Genomic DNA, 26,328 nt, shown 5'->3' on the forward strand with positions numbered 1-26,328 from the left:
CCAGCCCTGTTCCTGGAGTTCTACTGTTCTTTAGATTTTCACTCCAACGCTTACAAAGCACACCTCATTGAGCTCCTAATTGGATGAATCAAGTTTGCCTCCACGGCTGGGCAGCCAGCAGTATTAAATGGTGACTTTTGACTGGAGTTCTCCTTTAAGTGAAGACTGGCACCACCTAGTGTCAAACTTTGCTTATATCAGGTAATGCTATATGACCAAAAAAACCTGAGGCAGCATACTAGTAAATTCACGTAGTTAACACGTGCATCTACGATTTCAAATGCAAACCCAAACAAGCAAATCAAAACATTTGACAAATCTTTTAAAAAATGAAATGTCTGTATACAGACAGAAAGTTACATTCAGGCTGCATCAGAGTTCCCTTGACCAAGTCACTGGCCTTCTGCCACCACAGAATGAAATCAACCCTGTAAACACTGAATTTTGGCTCAACTAATGCTGAACTCCAAGCAGTTTGCATGGGTGTACAAGCCCGTCCTTTAATACATATAAAATCATATTAATGCAACCCAGGGGTGGCCATTTCCATTCCCACAGAGCCAGTGTTGTATGCATGTTTTCACTGTTACCAATCACAATTAAGTAAATCAGACTGCAGTAAATTGCTTCACGCTGGGACCCAGGAACAGCCTGCAGGCGTCACTCATGAACATATCAAGAAATGTAGTTAAAATACCAATTACTAACTGACTGGGCTAATTAAATAATTAAGAGCAGAAGTTGGAATAAAATCCAGATACAACCCTCATTGGACACCCCAGTTCTAACCCTTTTGCTTCTCAATAACACTCCATTTTCTATTTCCCTCTTGCACTTTCTACGACGTTTAACTTAATGTTTTAATGTGTCATACTGACTGATAGCACTGGCTGTGACCGTGATGGTTTGACTTTAGCTTCATTCGTTGTATAAACCTGTATGTGTCCACATAGTCAAGCTGTCCTGGATTTAAGAGCCTCTGCTAAATGCCTAAATGTAAAATATAAACACAGTGTTCCTACAACCTAAAAATAAATAAAACACACCAGTGAATTCTTAAACATGAAGTCAGAGAGGGGGCAGGGACCGGGTACTGCAAAGTCAGCTTGACTGGCTACTATAACTACCGAACAGAGGGATGAAATAAGAAGAAAGGAAGAAAAAGCAAAATCAAAAGGCACATTTATTATTTTTTTTGGTTGCGTGAAAAAGCATGTGTTCAGCACATCAGAATTGTTAATCGCTATTGTTAATTTCTCACAGCAAGCAAAATTTAGCGGGTTGAAGTTGAAGCTCTCAGGGTTTAATGCAAACTACACCTGCTGCCACAGAACCTGTCCCACTCGTTCCAACATCGACCCCAGGGGGAGCACCCCAAGGAAAGGGGGTTCAGACAGGGGTCCAGTAGAGCCACAGTGTCTGAGGGTTATTGTGGCTTCCTTTCAATCACTGCCCAAATTTCTGGCCTTGAAAACAAGGTGCTTGGAGTCATCCCAGTCAATCAGTGACTTGAATAAATCACATGAGGTAACACACAGGAAGTGTAGCTCTCCAGGACTGGAGTCTTCTGCGACTGGCAGCGTAGCGTAAAGTTTAGGGAGCTCACAACTCCAGGGCTGCAGGTTCGACTCCCAGGTGGGGGCACAGCAGTAGTTCCACTGAGTGAATCACTTCAGTAAATATCCAGCAGTATAAAAGGCCTTAAATCCAAGCTGTGCGAGTCGTTCTGAATAAGCGAGTCTGCAAAATGTCCGAAATGTAAATGAGTCTGACGTCCTCGGTCTCTAACGGAAACTCTAACGGCTTCCTTACTCAACCCCCGCTAGAGGGTCAGGTGGCTTCGGCGTTGGCCTTCTGATCCACCTCGTTCAGGAAGTCTTGGTCGGCGAAGATGAGGAAGCCGGTGAAGAGGCTGTCGGTCCAGTAGGGGTCGAAGAAGAGGCCGTTCTGCTCGGAGTAGAAGATCTGCAGCCAGACCTGGTCCTCGCGCTGCAGCCGCAGCACCGTGGAACCCGACGCCACGTCGTGGTTTCCCGTGTTGGCGTCGAAGGTGCGGATCTTGTACTGGCCGTTGTGCACCAGGCCGATGGCCAGGTGCTTGTTGGCCAGCGTGATGTCGTAGGTGAAGTAGTAGACGCCGGGGATGGCGCAGACGAACTTGCCGTCGCTGGCGTTGTAGTGGCCGCCCTCGTTCAGCAGGATGCGGTTGAAGCGGATCGGCAGGCGCTCCTTCGGGTAGCTCTGCGTCACGGCGACCGAGAAGGCGGACCGCGCCATGTTGTTGCCGCAGTTGCAGCCGCCGGCGCGGCCGCCCTCCCCGTCCTCGCCCTTCTCGCCTCTGGCCCCGCCCGCCCCGGCGAATCCCGGGGCCCCGCGCACCCCCTTCAGGCCCCGGGGCCCCGCCTTGCCCACCACGCCCTGCCGGCCCATCAGCCCCGGTTTCCCTGGGTTACCGAGCCGCCCGGCTTCCCCTGGCAGAGAGAGAGAGAGAAAGAGAGAGAGGGAGTGGGACAGGGAGGGAGGGAGAGAAAAGGGAGAGAGAGAAAGAGAGGGAGAGAGCGAGAGAGGGAGGGAGGGAGAGAAAGAGGGAGGGAGAGAAAGAGAGTGAGGGAGAGAGAGTTATAATGTGATTTAATGAATGTAATGGAACACAACAATGTAATGAAATGTGCCATAATGTAATGTACTGTAACGTAATGTTAATGAATGCAATGTCATGTATGAATGTAATGTACTAATGTAATGAATGTAATGTACGGTAATGTAATGAATGTAATGGAACACAACAATGTAATGAAATGTGCCATAATGTAATGTACTGTAACGTAATGTTAATGAATGCAATGCAATGTAATGTAACATACTTAATATACTGCAATATAATGTAATGTACAGTAACGTAATGTACTTAATGTACTGTAATGTAATGTACTGTAACGTAATGTACGTAATGTACGGTAATGTAATGAATGTAATGTACGGTAATGTAATGAACGTAATGTACTGTAACTTAATGCTCATCGCACCACAATTTCATTCGAGATTTGGCGCTCACCCGGGTGCCCCTTCTGCCCTCTCTCTCCATCCTTCCCATCTGCCCCGTCCTTCCCCGGGAGCCCCATCTTGCCGACGGGGCCGGGGGACCCCGGTGCCCCCGGAAACCCCGGCGGCCCCTGGGGGCCCGGCAGGCTGCAGACGAGCTGAGAGGAGTGCACGGTGACGTTTCGGCCCTTCTTGCCGAGGTTCGGGGCCGTCTCAGGGGCGGCGAGAGGCAGCAGACAGGCCAGCAGGGCCAGGGGTACCATGGCGACGGCTAGGACAACAAACAGGGGGAGGCAAACGCGCACGACTGCATTCAAACGCTTTAAAAATACATCTTTCCTTCCTTCCCTTCTTTCTTCTTTGTTCCCACATCCTCTCAAATGACCCAGAAATATCTAACGGGCCACCACGACAGGAAACACTCATTCACTCATTTTAAAAAAATTAAATGAAGGAAGGCAAACGATCTGTCCTCATTCACTTCCTTTAGTGGGTACAATGATGTACCCTTCCAGGAAGGGATTTGGGATGGGTCTAACTGCAAGTCCCACAATGCTTTGCTTCAAACAACTTATTGAAAGGCTTGCGGTAAAGTTGGTGCGCAATCAAGAAAGGAATCAAGGAAGGATACATTTTGTAAAAGTGAATCACAATGACTACATATCACAGAAGATCATTAAAATCATTAAACAAAAATCAATTTTTCATAGCAACTTTTAAATAATATCTACATAAAAGGAGTTGTTGCAAAATGCTATTTATAATTAAAGTCATTTAAAAAAAACTACGGGATGAGAGTGCACGTGCTGGAGAGGCTTTCAGCGTCACACCTGAGCAACGTTTTTCTGCACAATGAAGCCGGAGTGAACCGGGAACGATCCAAACGCTTATGAGCGCCTTTCTCCATTCTCGCTTCCTTCCACTTCCGTTTTTCCATTGTGACACGTCCAGGGAATCACAGGAACAGAAAGCGAGGAAAGGGCACAAGGAAACGTCTTCCAGAAGATTTTCCGAAGGAGGCCTGAGGATCGTTGGGGCGTGAGAACGGCCCATGTTCAGATCGGAAAGGAACGAAACTTCAGGGACAAAGGAAAGCTGCAGATTCCCATTGGTCGGGGTGTAACGTAACAGTTCGGGAAACGCGCTTACGCATCAGAGGTTGCAAGTTCAGTTCCCGGGTGGGACAATGCCATTACTCCCTGCAGCTGAAAGCTTAAGCTGAACTGCTTTAGTAAAAAAGATCCACCTGTACGAGCATGTTTCAGAAGAGCAACCCAACACTACAGCTGTAAGCAGCAGCTACAATCCCCTCCTAGAATGCATTTAAATTCAGGAAGAGCGGCATAAAAACATGTCCATTAAAAATGTAGCATCAATCAGTGTGAAGTGTAGACATTGATTAAGATTTTGAGGCATCAAAAACCTCTATTCTTATCTTTGAATCTAGGAATCCCAACTGCAAAGTATGTATATGCTACATGCATGTATTCTAATCCATTCTAACCTATACTATTCTGTTCTACTCTAGCTGAAGAGTAATCTTTTGCCCAGAAGGTCGAATGGGTTTTTCAGTCTAACCTTCATCACTGAGGTAAATCTCCTGTAAATAGAAGTTAAATTAACTGAAAACAGAATGGGACTGAATTAATCTGTTAAATGCGTAAATTAACCGAAAATGAAAATTCTTGATAAGTATGCCCAAAATAGACATCTGGGCTGGACACCCCTACTCAAAACCAGTGACCTTAAAGTCACCTGTCAGACCTAAAAATTATCCAGGTACGCAAGGGGGTTTTAAAGGAAGGATAAAATATGTAAAATTTCTGACTAAGTTCCTTAAAAATGATTATTACGATCACTTTACTTACATTATGATTATTTTATCTTTTTAAAAAATTTAAAAAAACATCGTGAGGATGACCATTCCAAAAAAACAAAACAAAAAAAATTCCCCTGGACGTGGCAGAAATTCGTGCCAATTGACAGTTAAGAGTCGATTAGCCCGCGTGACTGAAACATTTGCTACAGTGTGGGAAAGACGATGCAGAGCTCAGAGATACTCGAAACCTACCTGCCACCTGTCTGAACATACGAATTTAAAGATTTTACTGAAAACGGGAAACTATACACATCAAGCAATGAATAAAACAACAAAATCCTTTAAACGCAAATCGATATCATTTTAATAGTCTACATAATAGTCTAATCTGTGGCAATTCGTGTCCGTATATTAATGCTCGTGGTCATTTAGTCATGAAAAACAAATCTTGTATAACATACGACAGACTTGATGCAAATGTGAAATCATACTTTGCATTGCAGTTAATAATTTAAAACTCAGATAGCTAAAAACGAACAATTATGCATGTTTGCAGAGGAATATTACTTACAGGGAACAGCTGAAGTATCGTTCGTGTATTAAAAAATACGCTTTAAAAGTATCCTTTGTAGAGAGAAGCCTGCCCAGGAAAGAACATTTTTTGCTACGGTCGCAGCCCAAAACAAACATTACCTTTCAGAGGCGATAACGTCATGGGTCGGGTGAGGAGAAACACCTATTATTCAGGAGCCGAATGCGTGTTCCATCGAACGCTCCCCTTCGCAGCCTTCATGTTATTTCTGTAGAATTCACCCCGCCGAAAAACATGCAGCTGTGCTACGCCTGGAGACTCTGGACAAAAACTTTCTCCGCCGATTTTAACCCTCAACTCTGTGTACACTCTTGTTTCGGTTCCCTTTCGCGGTTCGCTGCCAACACATATTTCTACCGTGATGCAATCGCGCGGAATCTGTTCCCATGCCAGAAAACAAGAATAATCATAAGTCCATAAATTAACACGCGCAACAGAAATAATTAGCCTGCCAACCAGCCAGATAACGCCCGCCGCTTGCTTTTATGGACTAGAATAGATCACATTTTGGATATCTGGGACGAGGTCCAAGCGACTTGAAAATGTCTCCGATGTGCCTTTTAAGGCGTATAAATGCGTCGCTGATACCTCATCATGTACTGTACCAGTGTATCGTAGCGCTGGATGAGGTGGTTACATTCTTTATTTTTTATTAATTCACGTGGTTCGCTGATGAAAGAGCGAATCGGAAAAAAACATAATAGCATGGGGTCCTGTCAAGGGAGCAGCTATGAGAAGTTGGAACTAACTGAGTAAACTGTAGCGAGAGGATCCCCAGATGTGGCTCGCTTTTACTGCGTGAGGAAACGCGCCAAGCCCGAAAATGGGAGAAAAAAAATCGACCAGCTGGCGGGCGAGGGATGAAAATGCACATTGCATGAAGAAAACAAACACGTGCTTTTCTCTGGGCAAGTTCGCGCGCGCTTCTTTCAGTCCCGTCCACAAATGCTTGCCTTTCACCACGCTGGCCTGTCACTTTACTTTAACCCTAACATGACACTGTACAGCTCGGGAAAACAACAGTTTTTTGACTTGAATGACGTCAGGATTGTACTGTTGTCTTTCATTATCAGTATGGCGCAGCAAGACGAAGTAACTTCGAGGTGTGTCTATGGATTCCACTGACCTGTACAAAAAAGTAGAACATCGTTTTTCTTCCAGTATGCTTTAGTAGGCCTATATCAAGTTTATTTTCAAGTATTTTTAAAGTATATTTTTAAGTACTTTACAAAACGAAATACTTTATACTTTAAATGAACCTATTTCCTGGAACTATACTTTTAAGTATACCACTTATGTGCGTCTTCTAAACTTTGTAGGCTATCCTAAATTGGTTGCTATACTTCAAGTAGGCCTACTTTAAACTTTTTAAACGTACTCTACCAAGGATACAGTTCAGAAAGTGTACTTAAGGAATACTTTTAAAAACTGTTCTTTTTTCCCCCTTTCTTCTATAGGGAGTACATAACGTGTTTCTGCACAGTCAGGCAGAATATCATTGCTGAACGACACCGAATATCGTCGAGGGAGACCGTCGCGCGCTGATAGTCGTGAGAAAGCCACGGATGACCGCGGTGGAATTCGGCAGTTTGTTTTCAAAAGCAGCCGAAGTCGGCCCTCGTTGCTGCAGGCGTGTCAGCAGATGGACGGCGATATACGGGCGGGTTAACTCCCGAGTTGCTCTTCTCTGAGCGAGCCCGTTCCCACGGAAACAACAAACGAGCACACCCACGGGCTCCAGCTGTAGGTCTTAGCTCTAGCAATCCAGTAAAAACGATTACTGGAAGCCCGTCAACATTTCGCCTGAGTGCTGAATCGCTTGTTTTTGTGTAGCACAGATGGCGTCTCCCCTTTAAAGAACTACAGCTAGGAAAATTAGCCTATATAGACATACTGCATCCAGTAAAACAAGAAAATAAATCTCACAAAAAGTGTTCTTACCCTTATAATTCAGAGTGATACCAGACCCCAAATAAAACCAGTCAAGAACACGATGCACCTCCAGTTTAAAATAAAATATTTTAATCTACCAGCCTATGAAGCACAATTAAAAGTGATAAAGATTGCCTGAAAAGCCCTTACAAATTTCAGATGTCAGAAATGTATGTATTTATTTACAGATGGGGTCAAATTTAAGACAGGAGACGTATCACTGGCCACACAAGAAATACGTGGCTATAAAAAAAAAGAAAATGGTAGAGAATATAAATGCTGCTGAACAGCTCGTCTGCGTCCTTGATTTTGCCGCTGCACCCCAAGGCGCTCTCTCAGCACCCCACAAATAATAAACTTCCCTCCTCAGGTTTAAAGAGCTGACGGGCTCACGCTGGGGGGCATCGCCTGGGGTGTCCCGACTGAAGCTTTAAACTCAAAGCGGAGTTTGGGGGGGGGGGACCGCGTTGGGGTCACAGCTGGCTCAGGAAATCGGCCATGGGGTCGTCGGGTCGCTGGCGTTTCATGCGGAAGGCCTCCATCTCCTCCTCCGTGGGCTCCTTCACCTCCTGCAGGCTGTAGTAGGGCCTCTTCCGCTCGTCTATCTGCATCAGCTCGGCCACCTGCTTCAGCCGCAGGTCCTCTGCACACAGGGCCTGCAGGGAGAGGACACGCAGGGTCAGAAACACACACACACACACACACACACACACACACGCACGCAGGGTCAGAAACACACACACACAGGGTCAGAAACACACACACACACACAGGGTCAGAAACACACACACACACACACACACACATGCACAGGGTCAGAAACACACACACACACACACGCAGGGTCAGAAACACACACACACAGGGTCAAAAACACACACACACAGGGTCAAAAACACACACACACACACACACACACACAGGGTCAGAAAAACACACACACACACACACACACAGGGTCAGAAACACACACACACACGCAGGTTCAGAAACACACACACACACACACACGCAGGGTCAGAAACACACACACACACACACACACGCAGGGCCAGAAACACACACACAGGGCCAGAAACACACACACACACACACACACACACACACACAGGGCCTGCAAGGTGAGGACACGCAGGGTCAGAAACACACACACACACACAGGGTCAGAAACACACACACACATGCACAGGGCCTGCAAAGCGAGGACACCCAAGGTCAGACACACACGCACGCGCACACACACACGCACGCACAGCACGCACGCACGCACACACACACGCTCGCACGCACAGGGTCAGAAACACACACACACACACACACACACACACGCACGCACACAGGGCCTGCAAAGCAAGGACTATCCAACCGAATGACGAGAATCACCAGCCTGTTTGAAATACGCAAGCTTCTGCCTACCTTCTTCAGCTTCCTCTTCTTGGTCTCTTCATCCTCTTCATCGCTGCTGTCCGAGTCGTGCTTCTTGTTCTTGTTCTTCTTTTTCTTCTTCTTCTTCTCCTTCATCTTCTCTTGATGCATCTGTGACAGAAAACCCATCAAGTTAATCATCCCTTTAAGGCGATAAAAAAATCAAACAATTAAGTACCGTGACACAGTAACAATGATGTATCCTAATGGAAGTTTTTTAAAAAGCGCATTACCTCCATTAAAGATTTTGGCTCCTCCTGTAGTTCCTCTTCTAGCCCCTCCTCAAACGGGATGCAGGTGGTGCTCTATAGGCAGAAAAACCCGTCAATCACAAAGATTTACACACAAACTTATACATCAACACCCTACACCACACAGCCATTTTGCATTCACAGTCTAACGTTTTGGACAATAGCCAGCGGAAACTTAGGTCTGATTAACTGAAAATCCTTTTTACAGCACTGATACACGATCTTTCACGAAATACAATAAAAAATAATAACTCTGAATGGCACACAAAGGGATAAAAACAACAAATTGAATCGACTTTATTTTATACTAAATTAATCAACACAACTGATATTTTATAGATTTCTTTACTCACTGACAAACTACATTTTCAATATGTTACTATGAACTTTAAACAAACGAGCATGAATTGTGTATGTACACAAGACTCTTATTACTTAGTTAATAAATTAATTTAGTTTACGTGCGTAGATCACACAACAGTCGCCCAAACATCTCCATACTCACGGCTGTTTTGATGCCGGCCTCTCCCGTGCAGTAGCTCTGTTTCACCAGCGAGTGGCAGCAGTTGTAGCCCCAGCATCCTTCTTTCCAGTAGGATCCCCAGATAGACTGTAGTCCAACAGCAAAAAACCACACTCTGTCACTACATTTCCCAAGCACCAATGCAGCACATTAGGAACTGACACCAGCATCAGAGCTACAGTACATGCTTGCATGCAATTAGTCAGAACTCACTACACCATGGAAACGTTAATTTATATGACTCCATAACAAAGACACACTCACACAGACACACGCACGCACACACACACACACACACTCACACTGTGGTTGTTGATGAAGACGTCCTCCTCGTATTTGGAGCGAGCCACGGCCTTCTCCTGGCCCTTCAGCACAGCACCGTGTCGTGAGTACTCCACGTAGTCCTCCGTTTGGGCCAGCAGCAGCTCCCGGGGAGGGGCGTCCAGGTGCTCCTGCCCCCCGTACTACAGACCCCACAAAAAAACACACAGACACTCTATCAGCCAAACACAACCTTAAACACATCACTATTTACAACCATACAACCTTTAAACGCATCCCTATTTACAAACATACAACTTTAAACACACACAGACACGCACATATTTACACATCCAAAATATGCACAGGGTGGGTGACTCGCTGACCGACCAACTCACTGACTCACTAACCAACTCACTGGCTGACTCACTGATCGACCAGAACAGTGACAGAGACTGACGTTCCGCTGCAGCAGCCTTGCTGGGCGTCTCCCCCCACCCCCACCCCCACCCCACGGTGGGAGGAGTTAACGGTGGGGTACCACAGGGTCCTCCTCACACAGACGCACCTTTGCCAGAATGCTGTCCTTCTGCTTCTCCTTGAAGTCCTCCTTCTTGACCTTGAATGACTGGTGCAGGAGCTGCAGCTTGGTGGGGTCGGCCTGCAGGTGGACCTCCGAGCCCTTGTCATAGGCCTCCCAGGCAAACACTGACACAACGAGAACCGGGCAGTGATTGGCTCGTTCTCTCTCCCTCTGACACTCTCAGGCCTTATCACAGGTCCGTCAGGCAAACACTGACACAACAAGGACCGAGCTGTGATTGGCTGCCTCTGCCAGCACGCACTCCAGTCAGGCTTGCCCCAGTAACACTCGCTCACCAGCCCTCGCTCTCTCCAGAGCGCTCGCTCTCTGGCACTAAAAACATCGCTCTCTTACACACAATCGCTTGCCTACCTGCTCTCACATGCATGTGTGTGAAGGCACACACACACACACACACACACACACACAGGGTCAGAAACACACACACACACACACACACAGGGTCAGAAACACACACACACACACACACACACACACATATGCATACGCATGTGCACATACCCGCGCGCGCACACACACACACACACACACACACACACACACACATATATACCCGCCCGCACACACACACACACACACACACACACACACATATGCACATACCCGCACACACACACACACACACACAGAAGAAAGCCCAGAGAGCATATCCCTCTCAGTTGGCAGAGCTGCGTCCGATCTGAACATGCATCCATATATGGTGGCGCTGCTTTCTGTTTTTCAACAGAAAGATGACGTCACCGCTTCCCCCTTCGTTTTAATATCCCTGGGGCGGTTCCCATGGAAACAGGGGCCCCACTGTCCCGCAGACAGCCGGAACAGCCGGGGCGGCGCGGCGAGGGGGGCGGGGCCGTGCTACTCACGCTGCGATTGGGCCATGGTGATGGTGTCTCCAGTGTAGCGCGCAAAGTTGTCCCCCGCGTACCCCACCCTGCCAGAGGATACACAGGAAGTTCGGGAGAGTTAGCGGACAGCGGTAAACGCGCGGGGCGGACTGACAACGCGATTCGCGGTTTTTGTTTTACGACGCGCGCGTGCACGCGTTCCAGACGCACGCAAACCTACTCTTCTGGGACCATGCCCGTGTTGGCATACGGGTTCTCCCTCATGGCGCGGGTCTTGGGGTCGTAGTAGGCCGAGTTCGGGTCCAGATTTCTCAGGTACTACACCAAGATCACAGGGGGAAAAAAAACAGATAATTGTTATTATCAACATTCAATATACGGCTGCAATTCATGCAAAAATTAAAAACTATAATTATATAAACATAAAGTGGACTTCTGTACTGCGAACTGCCTAGTATAAAACCGCCAAACAGCAGCGCAAAGAATGTTCCTGATAATTTCTTTTATTTTCTTTTAGCTCTCGCATCAAGATTGTCTGAGTAAAGATGATAGAGTCAGAGAGGGCCCGTCGCCTGCTTCGCCTGCCCTTGCCCACTTTAAACAGGTGAACGCGCGCGTACGTCCCCCCGTCCCGCGTACGTCCCCCCGTCCCGCGTACGCCCCCCCCCCCCGTCCCGCGTACGTCCCCCGTCCCGCGTACGTCCCCCCGTCCCGCGTACGCCCCCCCGTCCCGCGTACGTCCCCCCGCCCCGCGTACGTCCCCCCGTCCCGCGTGCGTCCCCCGTCCCGCGTGCGTCCCCCCGTCCCGCGTGCGTCCCCCCGTCCCACGTACGTCCACCCGCCCCGCGTACGTCCCCCCGTCCCGCCCGCGTCGCTCACCTTCGCGATGTCCTCTCGGATTCGCAGGTTCCTCACGGTGATGCGGCGCTTGGAGTCGAAGTTCTGGCCCGGCATGTCGATGTCGTCCGCGTACTTGTCCTCGTCCTCGTCCTCGCTGTTGTGCTCCTGTCACACACACAACACACAGCGCGGCTCAGCACCAATCAGAGCAGCCGCTTTGACCGACACGCGCATCTGAGCCAATCAGAGAAGAATGCGCTGAGTGCCTGTTCAACAGAAATTAGATGTGCACCGTGTTTCAATGTAAGCTCAGTACAGCATCTAAAGGCTCACCCAAGACAGAACCTGTGGGGAATATAACACCCTAACACTACACACACGCAGTTTCCAGTTCAGAAAAGCAGGTTTCTCCAAAAGTGTCTCTGTTAATAACACTGTTAATATCCAACAGTGGATGCTGCTAATCCAACTAAAAAGATACAGATGCAATTTAAGTTCTGTGTCATTTATAAAACATTTTTTTAAAAGGTCCTAAAAGCTGCACTTTAGCTCGAAACAAAAGGACCAGCAAAATGTTAAAAGCCGAAAAAAGCACATTCCCAATTCCACACGTACTCAAACGATGAGTAACAAGCCCCTCTGGTGATTTAACCCTTTGAAGAGTAGCTTTTTCTGAATGTTTTTTCAGGAAGTCAGTGCTCTAGAACTCTGGTTTTCAGTTCCCAGTAGTGACTGTGACATCAGCATTAGAACAGTTAAGAACATTCTAACTGCACATTTGTGACCCCACACCTTAAAGGGTTAAAGAGATCGCACCTGTAAGCCGTGCTCGTCCTCTCCGTACTGCTTCCTGGACGATGCCTAAAAAAAAACGACAATACGCTTTAACGCTATACGCTGAATACATCGTATGAAGCACATAATACTGCCGACCAAAATGGCGGTACCGCAAAGTTAAAGGATTTAAGAATAGGGAGACGCTCACAGCTTGATCCACGAGCTTCCCTGAAGCGAGCTCGTCCTGCAATTTCTGAGCTTTCAGAGTTCGCTTCGCCTGTGGAGAGAAGCACAAACACCACCCGAGAATCCGGTTAAAAGCTGCCGGTACGCTGGATCCCTTTAGTGGACGTTAGCGTGCACGCATTAATTACATCCAAATGTTCAATTTTCTTGGGCAGTCGTAAAATGTAATTAGCAGCAGATACTGGCAGAAAGTTTTGTTAGTTTACACGAAAGGTTGTAATCATACCACTGGCGTGTGGAGCGAAGGAACAAAATAAATCTTTTTCACTGTGTGAACATAATAAAACAAAAATGTTTCATAACAAAATAAACATTTTTTGATACTCAAGAGCCCGTGCCTTGTGCAGTGCGCTAACAGACCCTTCTCAGTTGGGCAGGTTTTAAACTTGAGGGTCTCAGGTTCGGTCGTTCCTAATTTTCCCACTTTCCTGCAGAGTATCCGTGTCGAAGCACGATATAAACTGTGGTACAGCTGCAGATACAACCTCCTTTAAGGGACTTAACGTGATGAATTATTCTGAAGTTATAATTACAACTTGTTTTTATTGAGAAAGGAAGGTTCTGTCTGCTTCAGAGGACCTGGAAGCTGCTGGTCATGGTCCCAGCTCATGCACCCCCCCCACCCCAGCACTAGAACAACCTTCCCCATTCAGAGTCAGGGAGACCGAGTCAGTGACCTTTTCCAGACTACACCTCCATTAATGTTTTAAACACATTGTTTTTGTATAAAATCAAAAATAAAGAAACAATCGATTCCATCCCTTGATATTACAGGTCTTGCGAGCCCCGTCTCCATGACGACATCGTTTAGGCTGCAGCTTCCCTACAGACATCTCCATCCCCAGCGATGCTTTGCTCTCTCTCTGTTAAACGGACCTTCTGTCGTCCAAACCGTAACTGAAAGCGGCGGTGTGTTTATGGGGGGGCGGAGCTGAGGGCGTAGATGGGCGGGGCCAGTGGCACTGGGAGGCGGGCCCACTCACCAGGTCCACCTTGCTGTACTCCTCCACGATGCGCATGTGGTCCTCCGGGTCGTAGCCGTTCCAGCGGTCCCGCTTCCCGTCGTAGTCCAGCGCCAGCTGGATCTGGGAGTGCTCGTCCGGGGCCATGCCCGTGCCAGTGAACTTCGCCCCCACCTTCCTGGGCCTCTGCAGGGGGCACAGGAGAAATGTCAATCAAATAGTATTTTGGGGACCCCCTCCCCATCTCCCCAACAAATACATAGCCCGACTACTTGAAAAAAACATGCTAACTCATTGTGGAGAGGACTCGAACCTGCAACCTCCTTGCGAGGCAGCAGTGCTAGCAACTGCACCACCATGCCGCCCAATATAGATATGGGATGATGTGTTCAGCAGAAGCTCAGGATGCTACACTATGCCACAAACATGCTATTGGATTGGATGCACAGGCCTTTTGATGGACAGGCCTTGTTGGCCAATCCCCTCACCTCCAGGCAGTCCTTCTTCTTGTGAGTCATGGCACCGCAGTTTTCACACGACCCCTTCCGAAACTTGGTGCTGACGGGTTTCTACACAAGAAAAACAATGGAAGCAATGCGTCCAATGCGTTTCTCCAAGCACAAGAGACCCCGATCCAAAAAAAACATGGCAATACTTCTGAAAGCATGGATGAGCATGTATAAAATAAAGTAAACAAGGAGAGAGGTGTGTATCACAGGAAGGCTTCACTGAACACAGTGTGGGACCTCACCTCCTGGACTCCCTTCCTGTACCACTCCCCTATAGAGGAGAACTGTCTCTGATTCTCCTCCTGGGGCCGCTGGTGCTTAAGGGTGGGCCTCTTAGAGGGGTCGATGTACCAGGGAACAGAGGAGATGTACTGGGGAATGTGAGGGTTAATGTCCCTAAAAAGAAAAAAAGACAACAGAAAAAATGTCAGTCTGTACAATTGTCAAAACTGACTCTCAAACTGACCAAAGCCACCGACATTAACCCATCTCATAGAGAGAAATTCGAGGACTAGCAGAAAATTCACTGCTTCACTGTTTCATAGCAATGTTACAAGATGTTCTGGTGCAGATATGACACACAACCAATATAAATTTTGGGCCAATACGTCTTCAGTCATACTGAGGTACAAACGTACCGTATCAGAACAGTGAATCAAGCCTGTTTCATAAGTTCTAGGGCAAAGGTAGGCAACCTTGTTTCCTCAACACGCAATGTATTTGTTCCATCCCAGCTTGATCGCAACAGTTTGACTTATTATTACGAGCAAAAGTCTGAATATTCAGAGCTTGATTAGTACAGCGTTGAGAACCTTCAGCTCAGGCTCCCCTGCGACCATTAAGCTAAATAATTCATCCCACTATGTAGTTACAGGTTTAGATGGAGGGCTAACCAGGAACATAGCTGCTACTCCATGACTAGCGGGGCCTACCCCAGCCCACGTATGAGGGGTGACGTACTTTCCCTCTTCATCAACTTCAGCGGGTGCGTTTCCCAGCTTTCGTTGCTCCTCCAACTCCTTCTTCTTCCTCCAGTCTTCCCTGGTCATCTTCTTGGGTTCTTCCAAACCCTCCAGTCCGACCACCCCCTCCGACCCCTCGCCGGGCTTGTCCGCGCTCTCTTCGGGCATGGCTCGACTCGATCAAGGCCTCCAAGAAGAATGCGACTAAACTCAAAACAAACAAAAACCAAAAACACACAAAACGCTTACCGTTAACTATACTGATTACAACAAAGAACCCGCTAACTTCTGTATGTTTAGCATAGAGTCGATTGTTAGTTTGCTAGCTAGCATGGTAGCCAATCGCTAGACATGACACCTAACTATGCTGGGCTATCGAGCAAACCAGATCACAATCTGCATCATTAGATAAACATGATTAAACGTTAAATATCCACAGCAAAAGCAAGCTACAAAACTGGGCTAGTACCGCAGTTAAAATGGAGGTAGTCTAATCTGGTCTCTCCAGCTACATAAATTAGCTTCTCGCTTGCTGGCGAACTGCGTCGTTAGCCAGGTTAAGGCGAAATCAATACTTTCAGACAGAAAACCTCTCTGATGCATTCATTGAAGTGTGATAAAAGAGTCAAAGTTCACAAGGAAAAGTAATTTACCTCTTTAATGTCGCGGTGCTGCAGCTATGCTTCCACCGACTGTTATTATCTATCTTGTTCCTCTTAACAATATTTACGTGCGCGTCTATGCCGCTGCCATGTTCCCTAGTTCTTCTTCTTCTTTGGTGTTTTATGGCAGTGGCATCCTTTGTGGTTGCATTACCGCCTCCTCCTGGATCTAATCATGTATTGCTGTCTTGTTCTCACAAGCTTTTACTTAAACCAGTTGTCCTCAAAAAACTAAATATCTCTTTCTTTCCCTCCACCGTGTCCCCACATTCAAGCAGATCTGTAAACCTTGCCTCCACTCCTAGTCTCTGTAATCCTGTAAACATTACCCTTCTTTCTTGATCATACTTCCTGCATTCAATCAGGACATGCTTCACCGTTTCTAACTCCTTTCTACGTCACACACACACAAAAAAATTGTTTGGGTCCTCACTGGAAACCGGTCAGGTACGGGGCCTACAAAAAACGTTAGAAGGCGTGTGAACAAGATAGAACAAATACACTTGGAATATTAACTTCAACATGCCAATTATAAAATAATTTGGGAAAAGGTTTAGTTATAAAAGTTATGATAAACAAAGCATTTGCCTGTAAAACCACGACTATGTGTTTACTGATGTACAATGTATTATTAATTAAATATTTAGTACGTATACAATTCCTTGAAATGTACAAGGCTATCCATGCACTTTCTCCAACAAAGTTTATTATTTTTTACTGTTGACACCCCAGGATCCAGGATGTTAAGTTCTTGAGGCTTTATGTGTAAAAAGGTTGTTGTTTTAGAACAAAAAAATATTTTGCAATGTCTAAGTCTAAACAGAAGACTCACAATTTGGAGGCCTAGGAAGAAATCACTCATCTGAGTGAATATTTCTGAGAAGTGAAAACAGCTTTGTCTCCACAGCAGAGGGCATGTGCAATGAAGGACTTCATCCCAATTTATATTGGTGAGCATTTATATAATTCTCAAAATATGTTTACTATTATTCAGTATGCTTATAAATAAGGAGTACGCCTGATTTTGAATAATAATGTGGAGTGAAATTGTGGGACGTGTTTGACATGTTGATGAAAAACTTCAATCAATCAATGGCCCGCAATGGATAGATTAGTAGCCTAAACTACATAGCTGATGTAGTTGTTTTCTTCAATCTTAAAGACCTGCTGCTGCCAGAGGTGGCAAGGAGAGAGAGGTGAAAAAAGTTAAAAGCATGTTTCCGCCCGGTTTCGAACCGGGGACCTTTCGCGTGTTAGGCGAACGTGATAACCACTACACTACGGAAACCTTGATGAGGAGAAGAATATTGCGGAAACAGTGAAATATATTCCATTACAATGAAATACATATACAATGACATATATTTCATTCTGTTATTTTCCCACCACAATTCCGGCAGAATTGAACTATTAATCTTGGTCATCCCTTGTGATATATATTTATTGGCCAGTGGAATGCCACAGCAAGTACACTGACTCATTTATAATTGCAAATGTCCCAGAGCTTCAAGTTAGCATTAGCGATCTTGTGAGCAAGGGAACCCAGAGAGGTCACACAATATTTTAAATAACCGTCTGACCCCCTAGGCTGATTTAAAAGCCATGAAACAGGTCAGAACCTTGCTGGTGCAGTCTGCTGAGGGTTGATGCGATGCGCCCGAGCGGCTGCGCGCTCCCCCCAGTGTCTGTGCTGCGACACTTCCCCTCCCCGACACCCGACCCCCGACCCCCGACCCCCTACCCCCTACCCCCTACCACATGTGCAAGTCTTCGAGTTTTGTTGTAATGTTTTTATGATGTTGCTATGTGCTGAGGTTTTTCTTCGTTTCAAGGAAACGAGTGCCCTCTCGTTTCATTGAAAGGACTGTTTTTTTTCCTCCTCCTTCCTCCTGTTCTCTCATTTCTCATCTAATAAGATGGCGCCGCAGATGGCTGCCTCGGTGTGTTGACCAAAAAAAATTCCTCGTATGTGTAAACATACTTGGCAATAAAATACGATTCTGATGCTGAGCAATGCACTCAGGGTCCTGGTAGTAATGCCTGAACCTGAAACACGCACACAACACCTAGGCATGAGTAACTAAAACATGTTTCCGCCCGGTTTCGAACCGGGGACCTTTCGCGTGTGAGGCGAACGTGATAACCACTACACTACGGAAACTTTGATGGTACTGACCCCTGCACTCAGGGTCCTGGTAGTAATGCCTGAACCTGAAACACACACACAACACCTAGGCATGAGTAAGTAAAACATATTTCCGCCTGGTTTCGGAATGGGGACCTTTCGTGTGTGAGGCGAACGTGATAAGCACTGGCAGTTGCTGTTGCTAAGTAATGCACACAGGGTCCTCGTAGTAATGCTTGAACATGACACACACACACAACACCTAGGCATGAGTAACTAAAACATGTTTCCGCCCGGTTTCGAACCGGGGACCTTTCGCGTGTGAGGCGAACGTGATAACCACTACACTACGGAAACTTTGATGGTACTGACCCCTGCCCTCAGGGTCCTGGTAGTAATGCCTGAACCTGAAACACACACACAACACCTAGGCATGAGTAACTAAAACTTGTTTCCGCCCGGTCTCGAACCGGGGACCTTTCGCGTGTTAGGCGAACGTGATAACCACTACACTACGGAAACTTTGATGGTACTGATCCCTGCACTCAGGGTCCTGGTAGTAATGCCTGAACCTGAAACACACACACAACACCTAGGCATGAGTAAGTAAAACATATTTCCGCCTGGTTTCGGAATGGGGACCTTTCGTGTGTGAGGCGAACGTGATAAGCACTGGCAGTTGCTGTTGCTAAGTAATGCACACAGGGTCCTCGTAGTAATGCTTGAACATGACACACACACACAACACCTAGGCATGAGTAACTAAAACATGTTTCCGCCCGGTTTCGAACCGGGGACCTTTCGCGTGTGAGGCGAACGTGATAACCACTACACTACGGAAACTTTGATGGCACTGACCCCTGCCCTCAGGGTCCTGGTAGTAATGCCTGAACCTGAAACACACACACAACACCTAGGCATGAGTAAGTAAAACTTTTCCGCCTGGTTCGAATGGGGACCTTTCGTGTGTAGGCGAACGTGATAACCACTGGCATTGCTGTTGCTAGTAATGCCACAGGGTCCTGTAGTAATGCTGAACATGACACACACACACAACACCTAGGCATGAGTAATAAAACTTTTCCGCCGGTCTCGAACGGGGACCTTTCGGTTTTAGGCGAACGTGATAACCACTACACTACGGACTTTGATGTATGATCCTGCACTCAGGGTCCTGGTAGTAATGCCTGAACCTGACACACACACACAACACCTAGGCATGAGTAAGTAAAACATATTTCCGCCCTGGTTTCGAAGGGGACCTTTCGGTGTGAGGCGAACGTGATAAGCACTGGCATGGCTGTTGTAAGAATGCCCACAGGGTCCTCGTAGTAATGCTGAACATGAAACACACACACAACACCTAGGCATGAGTAACTAAAACATTGTTTCCGCCCGGTTTCGAACCGGGGACCTTTCGCGTGTGAGGCGAACGTGATAACCACTACACTACGGAAACTTTGATGGCACTGACCCCTGCCCTCAGGGTCCTGGTAGTAATGCCTGAACCTGAAACACACACACAACACCTAGGCATGAGTAAGTAAAACATATTTCCGCCTGGTTTCGGAATGGGGACCTTTCGTGTGTGAGGCGAACGTGATAAGCACTGGCAGTTGCTGTTGCTAAGTAATGCACACAGGGTCCTCGTAGTAATGCTTGAACATGACACACACACACAACACCTAGGCATGAGTAACTAAAACATGTTTCCGCCCGGTTTCGAACCGGGGACCTTTCGCGTGTGAGGCGAACGTGATAACCACTACACTACGGAAACCTTGATGGAGAAAGGCAATGCACACTGGGTCCTCGTAGTACTGCTTGTATCTGACATACATACAACACATCCCCATGAGTAACTAAAACATGTTTCCGCCACTCAGGGAAATTTCTGACACTTCTGAAAAAATATAATGCACAGACTTACCATAAATATATGAGTGTGTAGAAGTATTTTTATTAAAATTGAATGGAGCCCAATGGGGGAATTGGCTTTTTGAGCATAAATCATAGAAATCAGGGAAACCTCAAGTCACTTCTAAACTTTCATGCATTTATAATCTGAAGAAATCATTTTTTTAAATTGCCAGCTTCCAAGCTGTCTGAATATCATTCAGGTTAGATTCAACAGCATGTGCGTTATACTTGACTCTGGATTAACCCATTGCAGGGATGCCTACAATTGATATTTTAACCAAAGGCATTCACTTTTTAATGATTCTTTTAATGCTAAGCAAGAATAACCATTTGCAGTATTGTTCTGTGTAAAACAAAGGTTCTGAACAAAGCAGAGGTAGTCAACCTCAATCTGCAGTTACAGGGGTCCTAAATCCTATGCATTTGCGTGAACTATTTTGCGATCGGTGAAAGCAAGCAAGCCTGAATGATTTGCCAATGACTAGCTAAATGCTGCCCTCTTGCGTTTATAGTAACAAAAACACATCTTGAAATTAAAAAGGTACTTGTGGAAAATTCGTAAATAACGTGATTCGGAGATATGTCCTGCGAGAAAATGTCATGAAATGGGGAAATTGTTTGAAATGTTGTATGAAATTAGAACGGAATTAAATATGGCAACGTTACTGTGTACAATATTCAGTGATAACGTGGCGTACTAATCTAATCATATCAAAATAAATGTATAAGATGTATAACCGCGCGGTTAAAAGCACATAAAGCACCAAACACCCTGCTAAATATAGACAAGCACGAACGTGTAGCCTACATGTAGGCTATTGATTAATCATACGACATTGAAAACAATTTTGATATCTCGCTAGCAAGGCTAAGTCGCTAACTAGATCGTGTCTAATTCAAGCTTTACAACGCTATATGTCGCTTAATGGAAGGCGGTTTTATTTGCTAGCTGGTGTTTATTTGATTATCTCGGTGGCTATACATAGTATTTTTTAATGAATTTGGATTAGCCGCACACCTTCAATCTCCTGCGTTGATGTCACAAGACTCTACCGCACCTTCGTCTTTGTCCAGGCCTTCACTTCGACGGCTTCGACGCGTGACATCACAGAGGAACATAACGATCTCTCGTTCGTTATAAAAGCTTAGCAGAAACCTGAAAGGGGCCCAGGAGTTGCTGAACGGTTCAGGCGAAGATGAATATTGCAGCATCTGGTGAAAATCGGGATAGCAGAAGAGGCCTGCAAGGCCACAGGCAGGAGGCTAGACAGAAAGCCATACGCCAAGAGTTCTACCAAAGCGATCGCGTGAGGCAGTTCCATCGTGCACTTCTGCAGTCGGAAACTCTGAATGATCGCGAGAACCAGGCGAAGACAGACCAGAAGCTTACCAGTGCCGCCAATGAGGAGACCAAGAAAATGATTGACGAGATAAAGCGAAAATGGCTGGAGGGCATCGAGCAGGACCGACAGCACCTAAGGAAACGGGAGATGGAGGCGAAGGCCGTTGGCGATTACATAAAGCAACAAATGATGGAACACGAGTCCATGCGGAGGCAGATGATGCTAGATAAGGAAAGGGAGATTGAAGAGTGCCGACAAATGCGAGAGCAATACGCAAGGGAGGCGCAAATGCGCAAGCAGCAGGACCACATTGATAAGATGAAGGCCAGGAAAGCTCACAGGGATCTTCTGGCAGCGACCAGCACCATCAGGGCGCTGGAGGCTGAGAAGCAGGAGATGGAGGCGGAGAGGCGCAGGTTTTTTGAGATGGAGAGGGACAAACGGGTGATGAGGAAGCAGGAGAAGAGGGAGGAGAGGCGCAGGGTGGCGCAGAGGTACAAAAAGATGGTGGTGGAGCAGCTGGCCACGGAGATGCGGGAGAAGGCCGGCGAAGAGGAGCAGCTCAGCGCCAAGATCCTGGCCGACAGCATCGCCAAGTGGGAGGCCAAGCTGCACGCGGAGCAGACGGAAATGGAGGAGAAGAACAAGTCCATGCGGGACGCCATCGCCGCGCACCGGGAGCTGACGCTCAAAGAGCAGGAGCAGAAGGCCAAAGAGGACGAGGAGAACGCACAGGAGGAGCTGGACGACAGGAAAGAGGACGACCGCGTGCACTGGGAGACGGAGGAGCTGAAGGCCCAGGAGAAGGAGAATGAGCGCGCCGCCATGGACGACTTCCTGCGCCGGCAGGTGCTGGGGAGGCGCTTCCGCGACCGCCTCCTGCGCGGGGAGCAGCTGGACTTCGACAAAAAGTACGAGGAGCTGATCTCCGAGGAGGAGGAGCAGTTTCAGCAGTACACCGCCGCGGTGATCGACGCCGCCACGAACGCCAACAGGAACATAATCCCGCTCCTCCGGGCGGCCAATCACGGCATGTGGTGCGGCCTGGGCCCCATCAACGGGGGACTCAGAACAGGTTACCTAGTGCCCGGTGCCAACTACGATCAGATTCCCGATTACGTGGGCACCACGGCCGCAGACATCAAGAGGTTATACGAGAATGATCAAGCAGATTCAAGAAGACTGGGTTTTATATGGTAGTAGTATGCCAAGAGATAGTCATATAATAAATATTGTATCATATTTGGGACCACATTTTCAGTGCATTCCCGGTCCCGTTATCTCTACATTTGTATTTTGCATCTTGTGTTGTACTTTCCAGTTGCGCAAAATGACAATGCACGATACAAGCTATTGAATTCCCTCAATGATAAATGAATACGGCACTTTGTTTACTTGAGATTTAAATAAATATTTATCAATGAATACTTAACGACTCCTAGTTCCCAACTCTTAAATCCATTCATAATGGGTTTTAACTCTACTTCAATGTCATTTCCATGTACCGTTTAAATCATGTTCTTTGCCGTTTTTAAAAAAAAATACAGAATAAAAAAAAAACCTTTTTAAAATGTATTGTCCTCATGCTTCGCTCAGAGTATGTAAATCATTCCAAGTTGCTAAAGCTAGAAATATTATGCCACCTAACAAAGAAAGGATTAGACCTTTCTACAAAAAATGCAATGATGTAATCACTCAAACAAAAGTTTTGGGCTTCATTGTGTGACTGCCTGACTTTTACGTGTTTACGCTGTAAAAAAAAAAAAAAAGTACGTTTTTTCTGTAAAATAATGGCAGTTGGGTTCGCAGAACGTTACCGTATAAATAATGGTGACAGTATGTTAACCGTATGTTCACCACAGTAGCAGGCTGTAAAATGTATTACAGTGTTTCACCATAAATACCTGTATTATTTACATTTCAGCTATCTACAGTTTTGTACCTTTGCTATTTTACAGACTTTTACCATAAAATTCACAGATAATAATTTTAATAGTGAAGGGCAATGAAATTAATTGTTTGTAAGGAGTGAGAGGCAGTGGTCATTGTAGTTTGGTGAAAAACTGAAAAGGGGAAAACTGTGTTGTAGGTATGGAGTAAGCCCCACCCACCGCTAAATGCTGTAGGTATGTGGTAAGGCCCTGTCCACCCCTAACTACTGTAGGATAAGCCCCACCCACTCATAAATTTGCGGCTTGCATACCTGCCATCCAAATCTGCCATCCCAATACAGCACAAATTTGCAACATTAACTTTGCCAACCGTGATTTCAGATTTTAATCCACATAGGTTGCTAGCGTGGTTAAATGAGCCAAATATTTCAAAAACCAACTGACAGTTAGGAACACTGAGTGTGCTCAATATTTAACTGTGTTAATATAAGGGGATTATTTACTCATTTTAGTCTTTTTTTAGAAGAGTTTTAACATCATGAATGATGTGTTATAGCATGGATATGAGCCTCGTGACACTGCCTATAGTATTCCTGTTATAATGCAAGTTGTCATTCAGTATCACTCTAGTGTATCATGCTTATTTTGATCCAAAACAAACAATCGTTGTTTACATTGAATGACATTCCTTTGATCGTTTGGACAGAAAGTTCTTATCTGATGTCACAATACCATGGCCTTCAAGCTCAGTTAGTTTTGGAATTTCTGTCCGGGTTCCAAATATGACATCATAGTAGGGACAGTTAATGACACTGTCCCTTATAAGTTATGGGGCGTAATGTGAAACAGTAGTCTGGAGTGAAACTGAAGCAATAATCTTGTGAAACCAAAAACGTTAAGTTCAAGGTGGAAATGGCGTCAGAAAGTACAGATGTGCTGAATGGCGGGAGAACAGGTCTCCAGAAGCAGCGGCAGGAGGCCCTCGCCAAAGCAATATGCCAACAGTTCTATCAGAGCGACCGCGTGAAACAGTTCCACCGCGCGCTCCTGCAAACGGAGGCGCTGAAGGAGCTGGACGACCAGATGACGATGAAGCAGAGGCTGATCTGCGCGGCCAAGGAGGAGACCAGGAGGTTCATGGCGGGCGTGAGACGCAAAGAGCTGGAAGCTCTGGAGCAGGAGCGCGAGAAGATCAGGCAGAAGAACGCGGAGAAAAAGGCCTTCAGAGAATTCCTGACGCAACAGATGGAAGAGCAGGAGCAGCAGAGGCTGAGGAAGGCGGAGAAGGAAAAAGAGGTGGAAGAGTGCAAGAAGCTGTGCGAGCAGTACGAGAGGGAGAAGAGGCTTCTCAGCGAGCAGAAGAAAGAGAAGATGATGCAGATGAGGAAGGCCCACACCGAGCACCTGCGGGCGACGAGCGCCGTCCGGACACTAGAGGCCGAGAAGCAGGAGATGCAGGAGGAGAGGAGGAGGTTCTTCGACATGGAGAGGGACCTCCGGATGATGAGGAAGCAGGAGAAGAGGGAGGAGAGGCGCAGGGTGGCGCAGCGGTACAAAAAGATGGTGGTGGAGCAGCTGGCCACGGAGATGCGGGAGAAGGCCAGCGAAGAGGAGCAGCTCAACGCCAAGATCCTGGCCGACAGCATCGCCAAGTGGGAGGCCAAGCTGCAGCGGGAGCGCGCGGAGCTGGAGGAGAAGAGGAGGTCCATGCGGGACGCCATCGCCGCGCACCGCGAGGACAAGCGCCGGGCCCGGGAGCGCCAGGCCCAGGAGGAGGACCGGGCCGCCTGGGACGTCCTCGACGCCGGGAAGGAGCAGGACCTGCTGTCGCGGGAGAGCGAGCGGCTGAGCGTGCGCAGGGCGGAGGGGAAGCGCGGCGCCATGGACGACTTCCTGCGGCGGCAGATGGCGGAGGGGCGCGCCGAGGAGCGCCTGCGGGAGCGGCGGCGCGTGGACTTCGACCGGAGGTACGCCGAGCTGATCGCCGAGGAGGAGGAGCAGTACCAGCGCTACACCGACGGCGTGATCCGCGCCGCCACCGACGCCGGACGCAACACCATCCCGCTCCTGCGCGCCGCCAAGCACGGCATGTGGACGGGGGTCGGCCCCATCTACGGCGGGCTGAGGGCCGATTACCTGGTCCCCGGGGCCAGCTACGACCAGATGCCCAACTACGTCAGCACCACGACCGAGGACCTCCAGCGACTGTACGGGACCGAAGGTGGCCAGTCGACCACGAGACTCAGCTTCATTTGGTGACAGACTCAGGACTGCACTGTGTCCCCTTTGTGGTCTCTGAAATGTAGTACATCACTAGTTTCTTTTCCACCACCACCACCGTGGACAGACGAAAGATTTCGGGTTTTCTGGAAACGACCAAGGAATACTGGGCTTCACATTGTTAATATATGCTGAAGCAACATGTTGAATTTTGTAATTTTGCAAAGAGTACTGTATGTCAGTGAATTTTTTATTTTTTTATTTTTGTTACTCTTTGAAGTACCTGTGCTCCCATAAGATGAATCACAACTAAAACTGATGTAAAATATTAGATTTTTTATATATATTTTTATATAGGGATTAAATAAATGTTGTTTTGGACTCAAATGTGTAAAAAGTGCCACTTATTTCTTTATTTCAGAGAAAGCACAAATGTTGCAAGGGTCAAAAACTATAAGAATATAAGTATTATTACCACTAGTTGAAGGCAATATAATAAAATAAATAATAATAATAATAATAATAATAATAATAATAATAATAATAATAATTAGTGTCCCTGAGCAAGACACCTAA

General features: G+C 46.9%; 4 protein-coding genes and 7 non-coding genes across 13 annotated transcripts; 2 read left to right on the forward strand and 9 right to left on the reverse strand.

Annotated features, from left to right (window-relative positions):
- Nucleotides 1-1,165: 1,165 nt before the first annotated feature.
- Nucleotides 1,166-7,325, reverse strand: c1qtnf2 (C1q and TNF related 2). The gene is made up of 3 exons (XM_064325401.1): nt 5,555-7,325; nt 3,056-3,313; nt 1,166-2,471 (listed from the first exon to the last, which is right to left on the reverse strand). Exons 1-3 carry the CDS (start codon nt 5,574-5,576, stop codon nt 1,831-1,833), a joined length of 921 nt encoding a protein of 306 aa, XP_064181471.1. The 5' UTR covers nt 5,577-7,325; the 3' UTR covers nt 1,166-1,830.
- A 128-nt stretch (nt 7,326-7,453) lies between these two features.
- slu7 (SLU7 homolog, splicing factor) lies at nt 7,454-16,401 on the reverse strand. 3 transcript variants are annotated; one of them, XM_064325398.1, is made up of 16 exons: nt 16,244-16,401; nt 15,589-15,794; nt 14,871-15,024; nt 14,608-14,688; nt 14,141-14,305; nt 13,120-13,188; nt 12,951-12,995; nt 12,174-12,299; nt 11,515-11,612; nt 11,313-11,380; nt 10,414-10,553; nt 9,887-10,048; nt 9,567-9,671; nt 9,044-9,115; nt 8,802-8,921; nt 7,454-8,041 (listed from the first exon to the last, which is right to left on the reverse strand). In XM_064325398.1, exons 2-16 carry the CDS (start codon nt 15,756-15,758, stop codon nt 7,859-7,861), a joined length of 1,758 nt encoding a protein of 585 aa, XP_064181468.1. In that variant the 5' UTR covers nt 15,759-15,794; nt 16,244-16,401; the 3' UTR covers nt 7,454-7,858. The 3 variants fall into 3 exon arrangements, with proteins under 3 accessions (XP_064181468.1, XP_064181469.1, XP_064181470.1); XM_064325399.1 differs by having other exon boundaries at nt 15,589-15,799; nt 16,244-16,377; XM_064325400.1 differs by lacking the exon at nt 16,244-16,401 and adding an exon at nt 16,060-16,180.
- A 1,066-nt stretch (nt 16,402-17,467) lies between these two features.
- On the reverse strand, nt 17,468-17,540 carry trnav-aac (transfer RNA valine (anticodon AAC)). The gene has a single exon. It is a non-coding gene; the product is annotated as a tRNA-Val (tRNA).
- An 800-nt stretch (nt 17,541-18,340) lies between these two features.
- On the reverse strand, nt 18,341-18,413 carry trnav-cac (transfer RNA valine (anticodon CAC)). Its single transcript has one exon. It is a non-coding gene; the product is annotated as a tRNA-Val (tRNA).
- Nucleotides 18,414-18,661: 248 nt separating this feature from the next.
- On the reverse strand, nt 18,662-18,734 carry trnav-cac (transfer RNA valine (anticodon CAC)). The gene has a single exon. It is a non-coding gene; the product is annotated as a tRNA-Val (tRNA).
- Nucleotides 18,735-18,826: 92 nt separating this feature from the next.
- trnav-aac (transfer RNA valine (anticodon AAC)) lies at nt 18,827-18,899 on the reverse strand. The gene has a single exon. It is a non-coding gene; the product is annotated as a tRNA-Val (tRNA).
- A 248-nt stretch (nt 18,900-19,147) lies between these two features.
- Nucleotides 19,148-19,220, reverse strand: trnav-cac (transfer RNA valine (anticodon CAC)). The gene has a single exon. It is a non-coding gene; the product is annotated as a tRNA-Val (tRNA).
- A 543-nt stretch (nt 19,221-19,763) lies between these two features.
- On the reverse strand, nt 19,764-19,836 carry trnav-cac (transfer RNA valine (anticodon CAC)). Its single transcript has one exon. It is a non-coding gene; the product is annotated as a tRNA-Val (tRNA).
- Nucleotides 19,837-20,084: 248 nt separating this feature from the next.
- On the reverse strand, nt 20,085-20,157 carry trnav-cac (transfer RNA valine (anticodon CAC)). Its single transcript has one exon. It is a non-coding gene; the product is annotated as a tRNA-Val (tRNA).
- Nucleotides 20,158-21,493: 1,336 nt separating this feature from the next.
- On the forward strand, nt 21,494-22,840 carry LOC135249693 (cilia- and flagella- associated protein 210-like). The gene has a single exon (XM_064325210.1). The coding sequence runs from the start codon at nt 21,494-21,496 to the stop codon at nt 22,838-22,840; it is 1,347 nt and encodes a 448-aa protein (XP_064181280.1).
- A 1,604-nt stretch (nt 22,841-24,444) lies between these two features.
- LOC135249694 (cilia- and flagella- associated protein 210-like) lies at nt 24,445-25,791 on the forward strand. Its single transcript, XM_064325211.1, has one exon. The coding sequence runs from the start codon at nt 24,445-24,447 to the stop codon at nt 25,789-25,791; it is 1,347 nt and encodes a 448-aa protein (XP_064181281.1).
- Nucleotides 25,792-26,328: the final 537 nt, after the last annotated feature.

The sequence above is a fragment of the Anguilla rostrata genome, chromosome 3 (genome assembly GCF_018555375.3).
Source record: "Anguilla rostrata isolate EN2019 chromosome 3, ASM1855537v3, whole genome shotgun sequence".
Classification (NCBI taxonomy): Eukaryota; Metazoa; Chordata; class Actinopteri; order Anguilliformes; family Anguillidae; genus Anguilla; species Anguilla rostrata.